The sequence below is a fragment of the Dryas octopetala genome, chromosome 8, assembly GCF_963921425.1.
Source record: "Dryas octopetala chromosome 8, drDryOcto1.1, whole genome shotgun sequence".
Taxonomy (NCBI): domain Eukaryota; kingdom Viridiplantae; phylum Streptophyta; class Magnoliopsida; order Rosales; family Rosaceae; genus Dryas; species Dryas octopetala.
This window is the reverse complement of record NC_141373.1, coordinates 2,386,846-2,405,060: the sequence shown is the minus strand read 5'-3', so window position 1 is coordinate 2,405,060 and position 18,215 is coordinate 2,386,846. Positions and strand designations below refer to the sequence as shown.

Here is an 18,215-nt window from a genome sequence, read left to right as displayed (position 1 = left end):
CTTTGTTTTTTAATTTTCTTTGAAAAATCAATTACTTTTGTTTAAGGTATTAGACATACATGACTTAAATCTTATAAAATTATTACAGCCAACTAACTCACACAATAACAATTATAGCTCATTAGCTCTGGCAATATAGTAAAACCAGTTATAACTTGTAACTAGCAAACTCACAATTGAGTTTCAAAACTGAGATTTCATATGTGCTGAGAATGTTGTTACTGGTTCAATAATTTAATTAACATGAGAAATCCATACAGAACAGAAATGGTTGCTCAATCTAAATCTCAGTCTCAATGTCAATGGTGGTGACTATATTGGCCTAAAGTCATGCCATATGGCCCAGACCCACCACGAATGGCCTTTGTAGAATATATTCAGAATGACGCCTATTTCATTTGGCTTCAATCAGATTCCTTTAATCTTCACTCCTGTTTTCAACTCACGGAAAAGAAAGGAAAAGAAGGTACAGGGTGCAATCACACATTTTGTATTTTGGTCGCTTGAAAGTACATGATGTTAAGTTGTCATCATCATCCATCACAATGAGTTTGATCAAAATTGGCTTACAAGCCAAAAAAAAAAAAAAAAAATTAGAGATACAGTGAACAAATTGTATTGCTATCATTGATACGAGTGTCTTTGTACAATATTTTTGGTAGATTGGCAAGAAAGGAGTAGAAAATTACACATTAGTGGTAAATGAATTGGTATTTACACTAGAGTTTTTCTTAATCTTTCAAGACATAAAAACTTACAGAACGCTTATTCCGAGGAGCCTGAATGAGAATTAGTTGCTTCAAAACCCACTAGCTTTCTGCAGGCCTTGGAGCCTGAGTCTTTTAATCAAACCTCGGAGCTCCAGCCAATATAGCCAAGAAAAAATACAGGCGCAGAAGGCAGCATCGAGAATTATATCCAATCACATGAAAGTAACAGGAACTAGGAAGAGTCGTCCCGCTGTTGAGATACTTCTAATTGCGGAGGCAACATGTTCAAAAAGCTCCCTTGCACAGGTTGATTACTTCCAGTATCAGATGACTCTGATGTCTCTGACGACTCTTCATCTGCTTTTAAGTGAGCACAGAAAGGTAAGAAAAGTTAAATGAAAAAAAAAAAATGAAAAAAATTCTCAATCCCAATCCAAGGTTTAAAATTTAAATGCTGGACAGCAATATCTGTAGAAAGATATAGACAATAATACTGAGAATAGAAATTTTTTTTTTCAAGAAATATAATGGATGGGTAAAGGTAAAAACATACCGAAAAGTGTTTTCACGGATGGCCTCTTTGATTTGGTGTTTTTCTTCTTCAACGAGGCTACACAGAAGAAACCAAATCAGTTTTAAAGAAAAAAGAAAAACTGCCACAGTAAATATTGTTCGTCCAAAGGAAATATCAAAATGGATGGGTGACCTATCCATAGAAACAAGACAGGTTAATAAAACCCCAAAATTTTTTCAAAACCAGCTAGTTAGTAGATGCTTCCTCTGTTTCCCAGATATTTTGGCTACTTGACCATTATTTGTCAATAACTAAAAGGAAAATGACAACAATTTTGGATGGCACCTGTCATTCTAATAACCATTAACATTTTTTTCGATTTCCCCATTTCCCCATGTATTACACAAACCATCAATACATGTTTAAAACAAACTTTGAACTGATAACAATAAGTAAAAAAAGATAAAGTTCTCATGCAAGTTCATGGGAGAGTGAAAGAGACGTACCCATCCCAGGCACTTGATAATCGTTAACAATCTCGAAGTTTTTATATGTGTAGCCCACAAAATTAATGTCCTTGGAGGAGAGCATCTGCAAAATGGAGGGTAAAATGTGAGGAGAAAATGAGTTAATATTTGAAAAGAATTGGAGGTGGTGTAGGGGTAGCTATCACTCTTTGTAAGCTTATAATAACTCTTCATATCAATTCCTACAAAGTCAAAGAATGCCTTTGCAAACACAATTTACCAACAGAAACATGAATGTAAGCTTCCATGAAGTTTAAGAATATGAATTCAGTTTTAAGCTGATACTAAGACTATTATATGACCAACAGGTACCTTATTTTCAAACTTCTGAACTTAAAACTTGAAATTGAACAAAATTTTAATTTTAAACCTTGATTGAATACCAATATGCTTCCATAAATAAAACAATATATTTTCTGTTAGCAAGCAATAGAGTTAATGAAACAGACACTGCACTAAAGCTTGTAATGCAAATTATATAATATACAAAGGAGGCAGCAATGCTATTTATAAATTAGTAACAATAGCCAAGTAACAAATAAAACTCAAAAGGTCACCTTTCTCCAGGGACCAGTTTTGGATGAAGTCTGAGTTTGGGTGTCAGCCTGCAGACAAAAAATTAGTAAAAACAAAATCATGAGCAAGATGATATGCTCAACCCAAGTAGCTTCACAAAATCCACAAATATTGAGGAAAATCTATACCTCTTCGAACTTTTCAAAATTTTGAGTATCCAAATCATCATTAACCTCAGGAATAAATGCAGCATCCATTTGATAAAGCTTATCCCATTCAGTACCATCAAACCAAGGATGAATCTGAAAAAGGAAGCAGCAGCAAGGTAATTTCCATTATATGCAACAAGTTCATGAACAAATCCAAGAAATTTAGAACAGGACACACCATACAACACCTTTATTTCATCTGCCCCGTTTGTTCCCAACCTCTGGCTGACATTACACAAGAGTTTACTAATAAGATCTTTCGCCTCAGGAGAAAGCTTTGCTTCTTCTGGAAATTTCAAATGAGTTTTCCAGTTTACTATCTGCAAGAGACAAGCAAGACAGACCACATTATGGAGACTTTTAAAGAGAGAAAAGCTTCGGTCAAATTTTCAATATTTCCAAATTTACCTTCCTGCATGTTGACATCGGATCATCGGAATAGAAGGGCGGGTAACCCACGAGCATTTCATACATAATAGCACCAAGTGACCACCTGTGTATTAACAAACATCATAACTTGGTCAGTCCAGGGATCCAAAAACAAAGTAGCTTTTTGATTGTGGTCCAAAACAATACCATGGCATGTACCAATTTCCAAAATGGTTCAATTACAATATGAAAGGTAGTAAAAATGGTGACTGCTAGGTCACATAGCCTTCAAATTGATTGAATCTATGGTAAAGTGATCTCAACTGATATCTAAAACACTGGAATTTATTCATTAGCATTACACGTCCACACATCCTATCACTAAAGTTCATAAATACTCACCAATCACATTCCATCGCATAACCTTTCTTCAACAGAACTTCTGGAGCAATATAGTCAGGTGTACCAACAGTGGAATAAGCCTGCAATGCTTATATATCAACAGTTAAAAGAATGATACCTTCCCAACATTCAACCAAAGAATCATGAATGAAAATACCATGCATCCAAAAGGATACAGTTCCTCTTTTATATACTCTCAAAATGACTGAACTAGAGGGGAGAGACAGAGAGAGAGAGAGAGAATTCAATTGCATAATGATATATAACTTACAAGCATTCTCCTATTCTTCTGCCAATGTTGCAGTTGCTCTTGTTGTGTGCGTTTTGGAGCTGCAGGGCGTTCATCATTCTGTGAAGCACCATTAGCATTGTTTGTTATTGAAAAGTCTTCATGGATTGTACTGCAGTCTAAAGGTTTACACAATCCAAAATCTGACAGTCTCAAGTGACCATATCTATCAAGTAGCAAATTGTCAGGCTTGATATCCCTGTAATATGCAAAACAGACTAGGTTAACCTCTATTTTTCAGTCCAATGAAATTGTATTACTTAAATCAATGTCAACATAATCATTGTTAATCATGAACTTGCACCACAAACCTATGAATGTAATTGTGTTTATGGATAGACTCAATGGCCAAAACTGTTTCGGCAACATAAAATCTAGCTTCATCTTCAGTCAAAATATCCTTTCTCATAAGCAAAGTCATCATATCACCTCCAGGTAAGTATTCCATTATAAGATAAAGAAACTCATCATCTTGAAAAGAACAATACAGCTTGACAATGCAATTGCTGTCCACCTCAGCAAGCAGATTCCTTTCAGCTTTTACATGCTCAACCTTAATAGAAAATAAGGCACCTGGGAATAAATACATTTTAAATTACCTCAGTAATATCAAATGGCACATCAGTTAACCAAATACCTGGCCTCTACGAAGCATCTCTGATTTCTTAAGCTTTTTCATTGCATATACATGACCTGTTGTGTTTTCCCTGCAGACACGAACCTGCACCACAAAGCGACATTTTACTGATCAAAAACTTATATCAACCACATGAGACAGTATTTCCGGTCTGTGGCCACTGGGAGGGTGGAAGTTTATAAATGGTATGTAACCGTCCAAAAGACACGACCACCTTCAGGAACAAATACTTTATATGCACTAATTAAAATTCCTACTTTATACAACATTTTCTTTTAGCATCCAAGCCATGGACTTAGAGTTCTCTACATAGAGACCAAAAACACTTCTATTATTAGGTTTCATATCTACATAAGTTTCCTATGAGCAGCTATTATTGTTTTCCAACTGCCCTACATTATCGAAGCACGCATGCATGATGCAAAACACTAGTATAACCACCAATTAAAATTTGTTCCGGAAAGAAAACGACAATTCAAAATTTGAATTAAAAGAAATAGTAAACCACAATAACTTATAAGAAATATATACCTCACCAAATGCGCCCTTGCCAATCATAGTCAACAACTCAAAATCATCAACACCCATTTTATGCCTCTGAAGGCGCATGTATTCGGTTTCTTTCTTCTCCAAGAACTTAAGAAGGTTGTTTTGGTCTTCCTCAGAGACATCAGCATCAGCCAACTTCTTTTCTAGCATATTTCGTCTGCCACATAGAAGTGCAATTACTAATTCGAAATCACAAACCCAAAAAACTGGTTTAATTTCTTTGGCTATAGCACAAACTGCATATTAAGCATCAAAATGGCTAACCCAGTTCCCATTTTACTTTTTGGGTGCTTCGATATCTGAAAATAAAAAGACAAAGCTGTAAATTATATATACCTCTCCTTCCTCTCCTGCAGGTTCTTCATTTGCTCTTTGTAATGGTTCTCAATATACTGCTTGGCCGCCGCGGCTCTCTGCTTTGTGTTACTGGAAACCGCCTCCTCATCTGTATTGGGATCCTCCTCTCCACCACAAGTGTCCTTCTTCCTCGTCGAACCCCTCAATTTGTCGCGTGGTTGAAGCTTCTGAAACCAACTTCTCGCCGAATCCATTTCCTCCTTCCACTGCAGCCCAATGTGCCCAAAGAGAACCAAACCATGCCAAAGTGAAATGTACTCAATTGCAAGCCATCTGCATTGTCATTATTGTTACAAAGCAGATACAGTACAATTCATTGAATGCAAATCAAGCATTGTGAAAATGAAATTCGGAAACCAACAATCACAATCGAAAAGCAAATGAAAAATGTTGCAAAATTTTTAGGAACAAGACAGATGGGGCTGAGAATTCGGATTACCGCGCAAAATTAGCGTCAGACAGAAAAAGAAATATGATCCGCGAAACCATAGAGAGAGTCCGCCATTTTCGGTGGGGGCTTGGAAATGGGCTTGGGCTTTGGCTCCGGAGCTCGGTAGAATCTCCGACGTCTCTCTCTCTCTCCCTCCAATTTTATATTTATATATATATAGATTTTCCATCATCCTTCGGATTTTCCTGGTTGCTTTTAAAAACAAAATAACTAAAATAAAAAAGCAAACTTTGGCACTCGATTTTAATTTTCTGTTTTTTCGGTTTGTTATTTCTTGATGCGTTGGATCTCACGAGAAATTGATTCGAGAAGATTCGCGTGGGCGGCAGCCAGCTACCATGTTCTATGTTCAGCAATGGAGCGTACTACGTGGCCATCCATTCTTCTTAAGCCCAATCCCAATTATTTTGTCCCGAAAATAATAATATGATACTATATATTTTAATTTTTCGGCCAAAACAAAAAATATATATCTTCAAGTTTTCTAATGGAAATCTAAGATTGTGTCAATTTTGAATTAAACGAGGAGTACTAATGCATGAACTTAAAATGACGTGCCAATAAAGTAAGAGGAATGTTTAAAATTGACAAAAGATATTATATATTAAATTTATGTGAACTTTGTTGTTCTAAAAGGTGAAATTATCATATAATTTTATACTAAACCGATTATGTGATTAAATTAATAACTAGCCGATAATTATTTGATTTTTCATAAACATGATTAGGTCTAACAAAATCTCAGCCATTGATCAACTTGAAAGGTGATGCAACACAACATTCCCACAAGGGCAAGTTACGGTCCCTTGCTGGAAGGTTTCTTGCATTAAGGGCAACAAACATGGGGCCATCCCCAGACCCTTTGACAATACATATGATCAACCAGAAAACAAGAGCAGAGTGCAAATTAAGCTCAGACAACATTCCTTTATCATACCATCTATTCCTGGATAAAGCCACAACCAATTGATAAATAGCCACTAAATCACCCCCAAAATCATGTGTGAATTGGACAATTTTCTGAACTGAAAGTGTTGCTTTAGTCAGGTGGTTGTGGATTGAAGTTGGAGAAGCATTGCCATCAGAAAATGACAGCAATAAGTAGTTGGACAAGCAAAAACCTTTCTTAAGTTTCCCCAAAATAGCCTATTTTGTATTCTTGCGGTGAAAAATTGTGTGCTATACCAAACTCAAGACAGTTACCCTTTTGTTGTGCAAATCACATGAAATCAACCTTTCCATAAACAGTTGAACCTTAGCTCATGAGTCCAATTCAGGAGAAACTCAAGACAATAAAAGGTAAAACATGAACCTACTGCTTTTTTAGTCTAAGCATGAAGTCCATTTTTTGGTAACCATTTTTTTCACAGTAAGGATCCAAATCAAAACATATATAGCTTAAGGTGGTTCAGGTGTCACAAATTTCTCAAATTGAGCTGGTAAGTAGTATTTTCTGCACATTTTTTGTGCAAATTTGGCAACCACAAGCAGGATGATACTCCAGCCATAGAAAACCATGGAATAAATGGGAAAATCCAGGCCACGGTAGAAATAATATTTGAGTACAGAGGCAAACTGAGACAAACACTAAAAGTTGAAGTTGTGTCATATTAAGATCATCTCTATTATAAATATACCATTGTACATACATCACATTCATTGTAACCAACAGATTGAAACTGAATGTTTCACTCACACAATGTAGAATGCCTCATACAATGTCCTCAAAGAATCATATAAATCATGTGTCATTCACATGTTGGTGCTCCTATCATATGGCCCCCTCATCAAAAGAATCTTTTTTCTTTTACCATAAAAAAACCAAAGCCAAACAAGGAAAGAGATTGCAGACTGATCTTGTTGCAAATTTTCTTAACTGATTGATTCATTACAACATATTGGCCATAGGCAGGCCATCAGGGCTTCACTGTGTAGAACAAACCCGAAGGCTGGAACTGGGGATTCATCTTACTGCCATCCTTATTTCTACAATCTAGAAAGGGAAATACTCCATCATGGGGTCAACTAAGGACTATACAAGCATAAAACAAGTATTAAAAAATTGGTGAAAATGAAAATTGCTTTTCTCAGTTGCATATCTTACTTTTGAATTTGAACTTTTATCTAACAGCTTAATAGGGAGATCAGCGGTAATATGCCATGTGTCTTGATGGCTTAAACGGAGAAGCATCAAAAGGAGAGGTCTTTTGAGTTTGGGCAGGAGGATTGATGGATTTCTTTTTCTCATGCTTGGTTTCAGCACGGAGCCAGGACTCAACAACAGAGAGCAGATTGGCCGAACTCTTCAACTCGTCAACCTCAGATAACCTCTCTGTCCTTTTTAGCTCACCATCTTGGATGTAAGCCAGATGGGTTGCCCATGTTTCCAACCCATCAAAAATATGAGTTGCATATACAATTGTAGCTCCTCTCTATAATTAACACAAAAAATGAATAATAATTATAATAGACTGACAGAGTAAGACAGGCCCAATGAACAGAGTATAATGATGTGACTTGAACTGCTTAACCAGAATCAAAAAGTGCATGATCATGATGTTGGTCCTGGATAATACGTCAAACAAGAAGCATCACATAATTCGTCCAGATGAAATGACATATGCAGTGTCTCCCCATTAAGCTACTCCACATCTCAGATCTGGAGTGTACACATGCATGTGAATGTTTTAACAGAAAGTTAAAGCAAGTCAGTACCTGATCACATTCTTCCTTGAAGAAGTCCAATAAGTCCAGCCTAGCAACAACATCTAAGTCGACTGTTACCTCATCAAGCAAGAGAACCTGGGAATTTTTCAGAATGCTTCCAGTTAGAAATAATTTTAAAATGCCAATATAACCTAGTGGATATTAAATCACAAGCAGACTCCCAAATATAAAATGATGTTGCCATTAGGTGGAGATTCCAAGGTGCAGGATTTTTCAAGCAAGCAATGGGATGAAATATGAAGCACTCACAGATCTCAATACAATACACAATCAATCATCCCTAACAGCTTCAGGGGGAAAACGGAACTGAGTTCAGATTGGGATTTTTTTTAAAGTGCCCTGAAGCTGAAAGTGCAGCCATTTCATTTTGTTTGTACAAATCCATAATCAAGCTTCCATGATACCTTAAAAGGATGAAGAAGCCCCATGCAGATTTGGACTCGACGCCGTTGCCCATCAGATACTTTATGCATTCGCCACTGCAGATCTATATCAAGCAGCTCAATCAACTTATCTCTCCTAACAGGATCAGTCCCTTCAACTGCCAAAAGTTGGGGAAATAATAATTAACCTCAAGTCCTCAAATAGATTGAACTTTAACAATATTTGTGATGAACAAGGTTCAACACCATCATGAATTGAAAAAAAAAAAAGAAAAAAAAAAGAAGAAAAACAACATGACAAAAAACAATAAGTAGCAACTAGCCATAAGATGCAAAACACTATCCAAAACATTCAAGAAGTTGCATTGAGAATTCAATCAACACACTAAGTTTTGGCTTTACTCTTCTTTGGAAAAAAGCCACACACTTTCACCGGGGAGTGATGGTAATAGACATAGAATACAGTGAAATTTATGAAAAGCAGAAAAATGTAGCATGCCAGTCAAAATTACCCACCTCCAAATATCATATGTTCAGCAGAGAAGTCTCCCTGGAGTGGCAGCTCTCCCTGAAAGTTTTCAAACACAAGTCTATTCAGTTTCAGTTTGTTCATACACTTGCACAGGCTCATGATTATGAGTATTTTAGCTTGCATGGTTAGTAATCTCCTCTGCCTTTCTTTGAGTGTGTGTGTGTGTATGCATGCAAGCATGTGTTTGTGAGCTAACAATTAGCCAGAAGGCCTAAGATCCATAGACCATGACACCCATAATCGAAAAATGAGAGCTTTCAGCCAAAATCACTAATCAATATGAAATATTGCATAAAGAAAATGGGTTTTTTTTAAAAAAAAAATTTTGGGATCAGAGTTTGTTCAAAAACTCACAGCAGAGCCAACAGTTTTGCTCCAAGAGCCTCCCAAATAAGCTAAGTCGCCGCTACAAACCAAATGAGTGTCATGAAAAGCAGAGCAATTCAACACCCGCACCACATCTCTCCCTCCCACCATTTGCTTCCCTGCTAGAATCTTCAGCAGCGTGGTCTTACCTGCAAAACCGATCAGCGGTCTCGTATTAGCTTCGAAATGCGAGTCCTTTACGCCTGTACTACTTTCCTGGAAATTGAATTTCCGAGAAACCAAACAGACCTAAGAAAATTTGTCAAACCGGTGAAACAAAGTCTGGTTTTTGATTACCAGATCCGTTGGCGCCGACGAGAAGGCATCGCGATCCGGGCGATATCTCGAGGCTGAAATCGTAGAACAGCGGGGGTTGTGCATCGTATGCGAATTGCATGCCATTGACTCTGATACCGCTCGATTTCTCTTCTTCTCCTCTGTCCGCCATGTTTGCTCTGCAAGTCCGGTAGTACGGAGCTGGTCGTATTTTCTTGGGTCAGTTTATGAATCCGAATTGGCGGATACTAATAGGGTGCGGAAGGGCGTTGGCGGTCTTGGTGGGCGCACTGCTTGGCTACACGTGGCGAGATGATGAAGTGGCCACGTAGCCGACCGAATTGTAAGAGGAAATGAATCTGGTGTGCAAGCGGCCACGAGCTTAGAAAATGGGTCAACCTATGTTGGTCGAGAACTGGTCGGAAGGTCCCGCTCACTTAAGTTTCAGAGACGTGGCCATAAACCAATGGTCAATCGGAAGTTGAAGCAGTTGGTATGGATCATGGACCAGTTCTTGAGATGTAGCAAGATTTTATTTATTTTTCACTGGAGTCATTTATCTTTTCAGTAAATAAAACATTGACACCATATTAATTGGTAAATAAGAATTGAAATAATAGTCCATAATTTTAGTATTATTGTTTCTTTCTCTTTCTCCTATTCGGCAAACGTTTTTAATAAGACAATCTAGTGAAGGTTGAAGTATTATAACCTACAAAAAATTAATTTCAAAAACTCCTACCAAAATTATGACCGGTTTTGCACTCTAGCTAGTTTTTGTGACATTTTACTCATATACCATATATATGTATCGTTCAACACTTTATTCATTTTCGTTGAAAAAATTACAAATTATGTTAGCATGACCATCAATCGAAGGGCATTTCCGTGCATGATGAGAGTAGGGATTCACTGATGAAAACAAAAATGCCCTCAAATAAATGAACACGTGGTGCTACATATGGAAAACTGAAGAAATTTATAACTGTTCTAGTAGAACTAGGTAAAAGTGTTAAATGGTGTATAATCTTGGAGGATAAGTGTTAAAAAAATAATAGTAAGGCCGTAAATTGCAAAACCGGTCATAGTTTTGGGAGTTTTTTAATTAGCCTAAAAAACATGACATCAAACGACATGTCGTTTTTTTCTATCTAACGGAAGTCTTACTCCTTATCGGAGACGCCACGAAGAGGGTGCGCAGGTTATTAATCGGGTTCCCCTCGCGCGCCATAGAAAGATCCTCGGTTAACGATCCTGGTCTCAATTACGAGTTACGATCGTCGCCCAAGAAAGAGCAAACAAATAAATAATAGCTGCAATTTACCAAAAAGAAAAACAAACAAATAGCAGCTGCAAAACCCTCCCTCAGAGAGAGACTGAGAGAGAGGTTTCGTTTCTGCGAATTTAGGTTTTGCACAGAATTGAATCCGATTTTCAGTTTAAGCAAAATCCGAATCATGATTGGTTTCATTTGACGATTACAATCTCAAAAATCGGTACGTAAGTTGTTGAATTTCGTTCATTGTGATTGCTTGGTCACACAATCTGTGATTGAACTCTGTTTCATGTTTTAATGTTCGATTCACTGCTTAATTGCATGCGAACGAATGCCAAATTGCTTCTGCTACTTGAAATTTCAAGATAAAATTGCCCTATATTACAAAAATGCGTTAGCTATCAAGTGATCGAAGTGATGCAATAGCATGGAGGAAGACGAAGATAGGATTTTGCTAAGCAGTTTGGGAGTAACGTCGGCGAATCCTGAAGATATCGAGAGAAACGTTTTGTCTGAGGTATTGAAATGATGGAATTCGTTTGTTTCATCTTCATTTACGAACTGCATTGTATCCATTAATGCTTCAATCGAAACCGTGTTTGTTTTATTTGCGAAAAGACAAGAAAAATAATCGAATAGCTAATCAAGTATTAGAATTTGACAGTAGGTAATGTTTAAGTGCAGGTGCAGAGAAATGGCAATTCTAGTAACGTTAGTGAAGTTGGAGGGAGCACTGAGGAGGAACCTCTTGAGAAATCCGAAAGGATTGATCCATCGGCCGCCAGCCAAGCCAAACTCTATAACAAGTTGAGGGCAGTTGAGTTTGAAATCGATGCAGTTGCATCCACTGTTGAAGTTGAACAAGCTGGGGAGGAAGACGGTACTCGTGATGGTGATGATGGCACAGAGCCGGGGGATAAGGAGGACTGTGTTCGGGTTTCTCCTGCTGGGTTAACCCTTCAGCATGCCTTAGCCACTGATCGCCTAAGTAGTCTAAAGAAAACAAAGGCTCAAATTGAGAAAGAGCTTTCGGATTTGTGCAAGCACAAACCTTCCAAGGGTGTTGAGCATGACAAAGTCTTATCAAGTATTGTCAAGGAAGAGCCTACACCCAAGAGGAAGTTGAAACAAGTTCAGAAACAAGTCCAGAAACAAGTCCAGAAATCTGGCAAAAATCTAAAAAAGCGGCTTAAAACTGTGTCATTTGATGAGGATGATGATTTTGACGCCGTGTTGGATGCAGCATCTGCAGGCTTTGTTGAAACAGTGAGTTGAACTGAACATAGCTCCTTAATCTTTCTCACCTTGTGCTGCGTTGTAAAATTTACTGTGGGTTAGAAGGGATTAACTATTATGCATTATGTTTGTAAAAGATGTTATAAATTGTTTCTAGTTAATTAAGGAAAAAAAAAAGGAATAGAAAGAACAGGGATAACTAACTTTATGCTATTGTTATGCCAGGAAAGGGATGAATTAGTTCGGAAAGGGATTTTAACTCCTTTCCATAAGCTAAAGGGATTTGAACGCCGCCTTCAAGAACCAGGGCCATCTCAGAGGGGTAATGTTCCTGCCGAAGAAGGCAGAAGTGATGAATTTGCTTCAGCCAGTGTTGCTAGAGCAGCCCAGTCAATTTCAGAGGCTGCAAAAGCTCGCCCAACTACCAAGCTGCTTGACTCGGAAGCTCTACCAAAGCTTGATCCACCCACTTACCCTTTTCAGAGGCTAAAGAAACCTCTCAAAATTCCTCAATCCCTAGAAAATGATACACAGAAGAATAAAGGTTCACGAATGAAAAGGAAGCGTCCTTTGCCTGACAAAAGATGGAGAAAGCGTATTGCTCGTGAAGAGATGCATTTGCATGAAAGTGGTATGTTCAGTATTCTCCTTACTTGTGGTGTTTGGTTGTTGTATGGCACAGCCAAGTGTTTCGTACAGCAGAAAGTTGTTTTAATTGTTTATATCATTTTGACAAGAGTTTACAAACCATGTTGTTCCATAGCATGTTTTCTAAGGCCTTGCCTGATTTCAGTCTAGGGTGTAATAGGGTTTCTTCTTTGCACCTATTGACTAGCATGTGGTATCAGTGTGTTATGTTGATATCCATGTTTTAGCTTAACTCCATGATTTCTAGAATGCATGCAGAGAGAAGTTTGTAAAGCTGGGAACTTCCCTTTGTTGGTTTTTAGGTCTTCGATGCTCCATTTCTAGACTATAAGACTTTGCAAATCATATGAGACGTGTTACTTCTCTTGCAGAAGATGCTGGGGAAAAGTTGAGTACTCCTAGCAGTGAAGAAGAAAACCAAGAGGATGTTGAAGATGTAGATGATAGTGAGTATCCTTATGTTACCCTTGAAGGGGGGTTGAACATCCCAGGGCACATTTTCAACCAACTCTTTGACTATCAAAAGGTAGGGGTCCAGTGGCTATGGGAATTGCATTGCCAAAGAGCAGGTGGAATTATTGGAGATGAAATGGGTCTTGGTAAAACCATTCAGGTCCTATCTTTCCTCGGTGCATTGCATTTCAGTGGTATGTATAAACCAAGCATTATTGTCTGCCCAGTTACACTTTTGCGGCAATGGAGAAGGGAGGCTCAAAAATGGTACCCAAGTTTTCATGTGGAGTTACTTCATGAGTCTGCTCGGGATCCTGTTAAGAGAAAAAAGCGATCCGAATCTGATGAAACTGATTATGATAGTGAAGGCTCAGTGGGCAGTGATTATGAGAGACACATGTCTTCGAAAAACACCAAAAAGTGGGATTCCATGATAAACCACGTTCTAAAGTCGGAATCTGGATTGCTCATTACAACTTATGAGCAACTCCGCATCTTAGGGGAACAGTTGCTTGATGTTGAGTGGGGCTATGCAGTCCTGGATGAAGGACACCGGATCCGGAATCCAAATGCGGAAGTCACCCTAGTTTGTAAACAGTTGCAAACAGTACACCGTATTATAATGACAGGTTCTCCAATTCAGAACAAGCTGACTGAACTGTGGTCCTTGTTTGATTTTGTTTTCCCTGGAAAGTTGGGGGTTTTGCCCATATTTGAGGCAGAGTTTGCAGTTCCCATATCTGTTGGTGGTTACGCGAATGCTTCACCACTGCAAGTATCCACAGCATACAGGTTTGCATTTTGATACGTTTTAAATTTAGAAAAAGGATCCTACATCTATTTAAATTTTCAGTGTGCATGATTTGAATTGTTACTTCTACGCAAAGAATCTTACAAAAAACTCATGAGATAATTTTGGAAAATTCATTGAAAAATTCATTAATAATCTATTTGAGTTATTTGTAGTTCAAAATTTGAAAAAATAAAATAAAAATCAAAGGATAGATCATTTGATTTTTGTTTCCTTAATCGTCTATTTTCCCAAATTGTTCTCAGAACCATCTGCATATATACATATTTTAATCTGAACTTTTTCATTGTGCAGGTGTGCTGTGGTTCTGCGAGATCTGATCATGCCATATCTCCTCCGGCGCATGAAGGCTGATGTCAATGCCCAGCTTCCTAAGAAGACTGAACATGTCATCTTTTGCAGCCTCACTGCTGAGCAACGATCTGCATATAGAGCATTTCTTGCCAGCTCTGATGTGGAACAGATTTTGGATGGTAATAGGAATTCGCTTTATGGAATTGATGTGATGCGTAAGATTTGCAACCACCCTGATCTGCTTGAGAGGGAACACGCCCACCAGAATCCAGATTATGGGAATCTTGAACGCAGTGGGAAAATGAAAGTTGTTTCCCAAGTGCTTAGAGTTTGGAAGCAACAAGGCCATCGTGTTCTTCTTTTTACACAAACTCAACAAATGCTTGACATTATTGAAAGTTTTTTGGTCGCTGGTGATTATAGCTACCGGAGGATGGATGGTCTTACTCCCATAAAACATAGAATGGCCCTAATAGATGAATTTAACAACTCAAATGATGTGTTTGTTTTCATTCTAACGACTAAGGTTGGTGGTTTAGGGACAAATTTGACTGGTGCAAACAGGGTGATCATCTTTGATCCTGATTGGAATCCTTCAACTGACATACAGGTATTTTTTTGGGCTTGAATATTCTTTTAAATTGCATTTTGGATGCATATTGTGTGAACTTCTAACCGCGTGTTTTCGATCGTAAAGGTTACTATATTTGTTGGTTTGTTAGATATGGTCCCCTTTGTGAAATCATCAAAATTCAGGAGTACGGATCCTTCTGTTGTCTTTCTGGTTGAAATTATATATACAGGATTTTCTTTATATACTTGTTTGCAAAAGCTTAAATCTTTCTGTGCTGTCGAATGCACTTATGTAATCAGACCACTTTTTACCAGGCAAGGGAGCGTGCTTGGCGTATTGGTCAAAAGCGGGATGTAACTATATATAGATTGATCACCCGCGGAACTATAGAGGAGAAGGTGTATCATAGACAGATTTACAAACATTTTCTCACCAACAAGATATTGAAAAACCCACAGCAGAGAAGGTTCTTTAAAGCTCGAGATATGAAGGATCTGTTCACTCTGAATGATGAGGGAGAGAGTGGGACTACTGAAACGGCTAATATATTTGGTCAGTTATCTGAAGATGCCAATGTTGTTGGTGCTCAGAAAGATGAGAACGATAAGCAAGAATCTCAAAAAATATCTGTACCATATGCCAATGGTGCTGTGGCTGACAAGGGAAAGAACTCAGAGATTGGACCATCCAGGAGGAATGGAAAAGAAAAAGCTGATCACAGTGATGGCGAAGTAGATGAAGAAACAAATATTTTGAAGTGCCTTTTTGACGCCCAAGGGATACATGTAAGTTTCTTCACTTCGTGTGGCTATATACGCATTTTTTTCTCTGGTAATTTTGCACCTGTATCTCCCTAGTCCCTTCTTTTTGTTTTTGTTTTTTGTCTTTTTAACCTGGTGTCCAATTTTCACTTTAGAGTGCTTTGAACCATGATGTAATCATGAATGCCCATGATGAAGAGAAAATGAAGCTTGAGGAGCAGGCTTCCAAAGTTGCACAAAGAGCAGTAGAAGCATTGCGCCAGTCACGAATGCTTCGAAGCCGTGACAGTGTATCTGTCCCCACATGGACTGGGAAGTCAGGAACTGCAGGTGCACCGTCATCTGTCCGTGGGAAATTTGGTTCAACTGTGAATTCCCGGTTGATCAATAATACCAAACCCTCAGATGAAGTTTCCAACAACCGAACAAATGGTTTTGTAGCGGGGGCATCTGCTGGGAAGGCATTATCTTCTGCTGAAATACTGGCAAGAATTCGAGGAAACCAGGAAAGAGCTGTTGAAGCTGGCTTTGAGCATCAGTTGGCGGTGGCTTCTAGTTCTTCTAACAGAGCAAAATCTGTAGATGTCAAGTCTTCTAGACCATCACACAACTTAGGTGGAGTGCAACCTGAAGTACTGGTTCGTCAGATCTGTACATTTATCCAACAAAGAGGTGGAAGTACAGATTCGGCCACCATAGTGCAGCATTTTAAGGACAGAATACCCTCAAAGGATCTTCCCTTGTTTAAGAATCTTTTGAAGGAAATGGCAAAACTAGAGAAGAACCCGAACGGTGGATCAGTTTGGATTCTAAAGCCAGAGTTCCACCAACAACAGTAATCTCAATCACCAATTCATTGCTTGAGAGTACTCATTAGTTAGTGGATAGTTAACTTTTGAGTTCTCCAAATATGCATTGTAAATCTGAAGCAATGTTCATCTGTGATCCTTGAAGCTACCAAGTGGGTCACCTATTTTTTCTTTTTCTTTTTCTGAGTTTCCTCCATTATCGTTGTTGTTAATATCTTTTGTAGGGCAAAGGTGACAAGAAATTGCCTAGTTTTTGGTGCATTCTTGCAATTTTTTGGATCAAAACGACACTGAATAATACATTTTCTCTGTACAGTAATGATAGAGTTCTCCTCCAACTTAACAACATTGCCTCGATAGATTGTTTTGGTGTAGATGATAGACAAGGAAGTAGAGGTTCTTCTCTTTTATAAATGATCTCATAGGTCTTTATGAGATTTCATTTGAAGCACTTTGTTCGACTGGTCAGTTCAAGCCTTGATCTCTAGCCGTCTTGTACAATTGCACACAGTAGCACCATTAATCCCATTATTGTCTATTTGTATCAAGGTAACCGTGATTCCGGGAGTGGCCAAAAAAAAAAAAAAAAAACCGTGATTCCGGGAATTACTTTTAATAATTTTGTTGTTATTATACTTGGATATGATTACTACTAATATTGATTGCAACTGAATCAACAACTCGGTGCCGACAAAGCCAAATGGTGTATTACTTTTTTTTTTTGGCCACCGGTGTATTTACTTTTAGAGTAAGGATAAGTTCTAAATAAATCTTACGTGGCAGTGTGGCACCATCCCGACCATTTCATTTTTTCTAAATAGCTAAGATTTAAAGTTTGGTATGGTTTGGTATGAAAAAGGAAAAGGCCTGTTGGAGGAACCACTTGCTTAGAATAAAACTATTTGCAATTTTGCACCATCCTAACAGCTAACTTACCATTTTATAAGGTTACTTTTATTTTTGGAAAAATTTTTGTTAAAAATACTCTAACTATACCTTATATTTCTATTCAAGATATGAATTTCACTTTCTATCAACTGAGAGCTAAAGTTTTCATTTTGTGATAATTAAGGACCCTATTTTTTTTTTTTTTCTAATTTTGGTCCGACATTAAACCCATCAAATCTCTATCAAATTCAGCAAACTTATACTTGGTTTAAAGCTATTCATCTCCTCTTTACAACCATATAAAAATTACTCAAATCGGACATTTACAATTCCAAATAATCGGCCCCAAAGTAAGGCACCCGAAACTGTACAATCAAACCTCTGAGAAAATATTTGAAAAATGAGACAATTTTGGGCACCATACTTTGGGGCTAATTATATGAAGTTGTAGAGATCTGATTTGAATGATCTTTATATAGTTGTAAAGAGGAGATGCATAGCCTTAAACCTAGTATAAATTTGCTAAATTTAGTGAAAGTTTGATGAGTTCAATATCGGGCAAAAGTTGAGATTAAAAAAAAGAACAGAGTCCTTAATTGACACAAAATAAAAGTTTCAATCCGCAATTTACATAAAGTGAAATTCATTTCA

The 18,215-nt window shown here is 37.7% G+C and overlaps 3 protein-coding genes across 5 annotated transcripts; 1 reads left to right on the top strand and 2 right to left on the bottom strand.

Moving 5' to 3' along the window:
- Positions 1-600: 600 nt before the first annotated feature.
- Positions 601-5,726, bottom strand: LOC147275923 (uncharacterized). Of its 2 annotated transcripts, none has more exons than XM_086252870.1 (14): positions 5,519-5,726; positions 5,059-5,352; positions 4,705-4,879; positions 4,174-4,257; positions 3,848-4,089; positions 3,519-3,735; positions 3,248-3,327; positions 2,885-2,969; positions 2,665-2,796; positions 2,456-2,569; positions 2,309-2,356; positions 1,731-1,815; positions 1,264-1,320; positions 601-1,070 (listed from the first exon to the last, which is right to left on the bottom strand). In XM_086252870.1, exons 1-14 carry the CDS (start codon positions 5,566-5,568, stop codon positions 943-945), a joined length of 1,791 nt encoding a protein of 596 aa, XP_086108996.1. In that variant the 5' UTR covers positions 5,569-5,726; the 3' UTR covers positions 601-942. The 2 variants fall into 2 exon arrangements, with proteins under 2 accessions (XP_086108996.1, XP_086108997.1); XM_086252871.1 differs by having other exon boundaries at positions 601-1,067.
- A 1,392-nt stretch (positions 5,727-7,118) lies between these two features.
- ABCI19 (P-loop containing nucleoside triphosphate hydrolases superfamily protein) lies at positions 7,119-10,097 on the bottom strand. 2 transcript variants are annotated; one of them, XM_086253536.1, is made up of 7 exons: positions 9,836-10,097; positions 9,527-9,687; positions 9,157-9,208; positions 8,662-8,798; positions 8,246-8,332; positions 7,635-7,962; positions 7,119-7,523 (listed from the first exon to the last, which is right to left on the bottom strand). In XM_086253536.1, the coding sequence occupies exons 1-6, from the start codon at positions 9,984-9,986 to the stop codon at positions 7,675-7,677; spliced, it is 876 nt and encodes a 291-aa protein (XP_086109662.1). In that variant the 5' UTR covers positions 9,987-10,097; the 3' UTR covers positions 7,119-7,523; positions 7,635-7,674. The 2 variants fall into 2 exon arrangements, with proteins under 2 accessions (XP_086109662.1, XP_086109661.1); XM_086253535.1 differs by having other exon boundaries at positions 7,119-7,962; positions 9,836-10,094.
- Positions 10,098-11,038: 941 nt separating this feature from the next.
- Positions 11,039-17,135, top strand: CHR8 (chromatin remodeling 8). The gene is made up of 8 exons (XM_086255241.1): positions 11,039-11,310; positions 11,456-11,607; positions 11,775-12,356; positions 12,552-12,957; positions 13,346-14,219; positions 14,533-15,142; positions 15,421-15,891; positions 16,023-17,135. Exons 2-8 carry the CDS (start codon positions 11,518-11,520, stop codon positions 16,704-16,706), a joined length of 3,717 nt encoding a protein of 1,238 aa, XP_086111367.1. The 5' UTR covers positions 11,039-11,310; positions 11,456-11,517; the 3' UTR covers positions 16,707-17,135.
- Positions 17,136-18,215: the final 1,080 nt, after the last annotated feature.

Bases quoted from the DNA above. Each gene is read 5' to 3' on its own strand.
- LOC147275923 (XM_086252870.1), bottom strand. From the start codon at position 5,568: ATGGTTTCGCGGATCATATTTCTTTTTCTGTCTGACGCTAATTTTGCG. The intron at 2,357-2,455 runs GTATAGATTTTC...TTTTGTCTGCAG, and splicing joins ATTTTGAAAAGTTCGAAGAG to GCTGACACCCAAACTCAGAC. The intron at 1,816-2,308 runs GTGACCTTTTGA...TCCATTTTGCAG, and splicing joins AAACTGGTCCCTGGAGAAAG to ATGCTCTCCTCCAAGGACAT.
- ABCI19 (XM_086253536.1), bottom strand. From the start codon at position 9,986: ATGGCGGACAGAGGAGAAGAAGAGAAATCGAGCGGTATCAGAGTCAAT. The intron at 9,688-9,835 runs GTAATCAAAAAC...TCGGTTTTGCAG, and splicing joins CGTCGGCGCCAACGGATCTG to GTAAGACCACGCTGCTGAAG. The intron at 8,799-9,156 runs GTGGGTAATTTT...AACTTTTGGCAG, and splicing joins TGAACATATGATATTTGGAG to TTGAAGGGACTGATCCTGTT.
- CHR8 (XM_086255241.1), top strand. From the start codon at position 11,518: ATGGAGGAAGACGAAGATAGGATTTTGCTAAGCAGTTTGGGAGTAACG. The intron at 14,220-14,532 runs GTTTGCATTTTG...TTCATTGTGCAG, and splicing joins CAAGTATCCACAGCATACAG to GTGTGCTGTGGTTCTGCGAG. The intron at 15,143-15,420 runs GTATTTTTTTGG...ACTTTTTACCAG, and splicing joins ATCCTTCAACTGACATACAG to GCAAGGGAGCGTGCTTGGCG.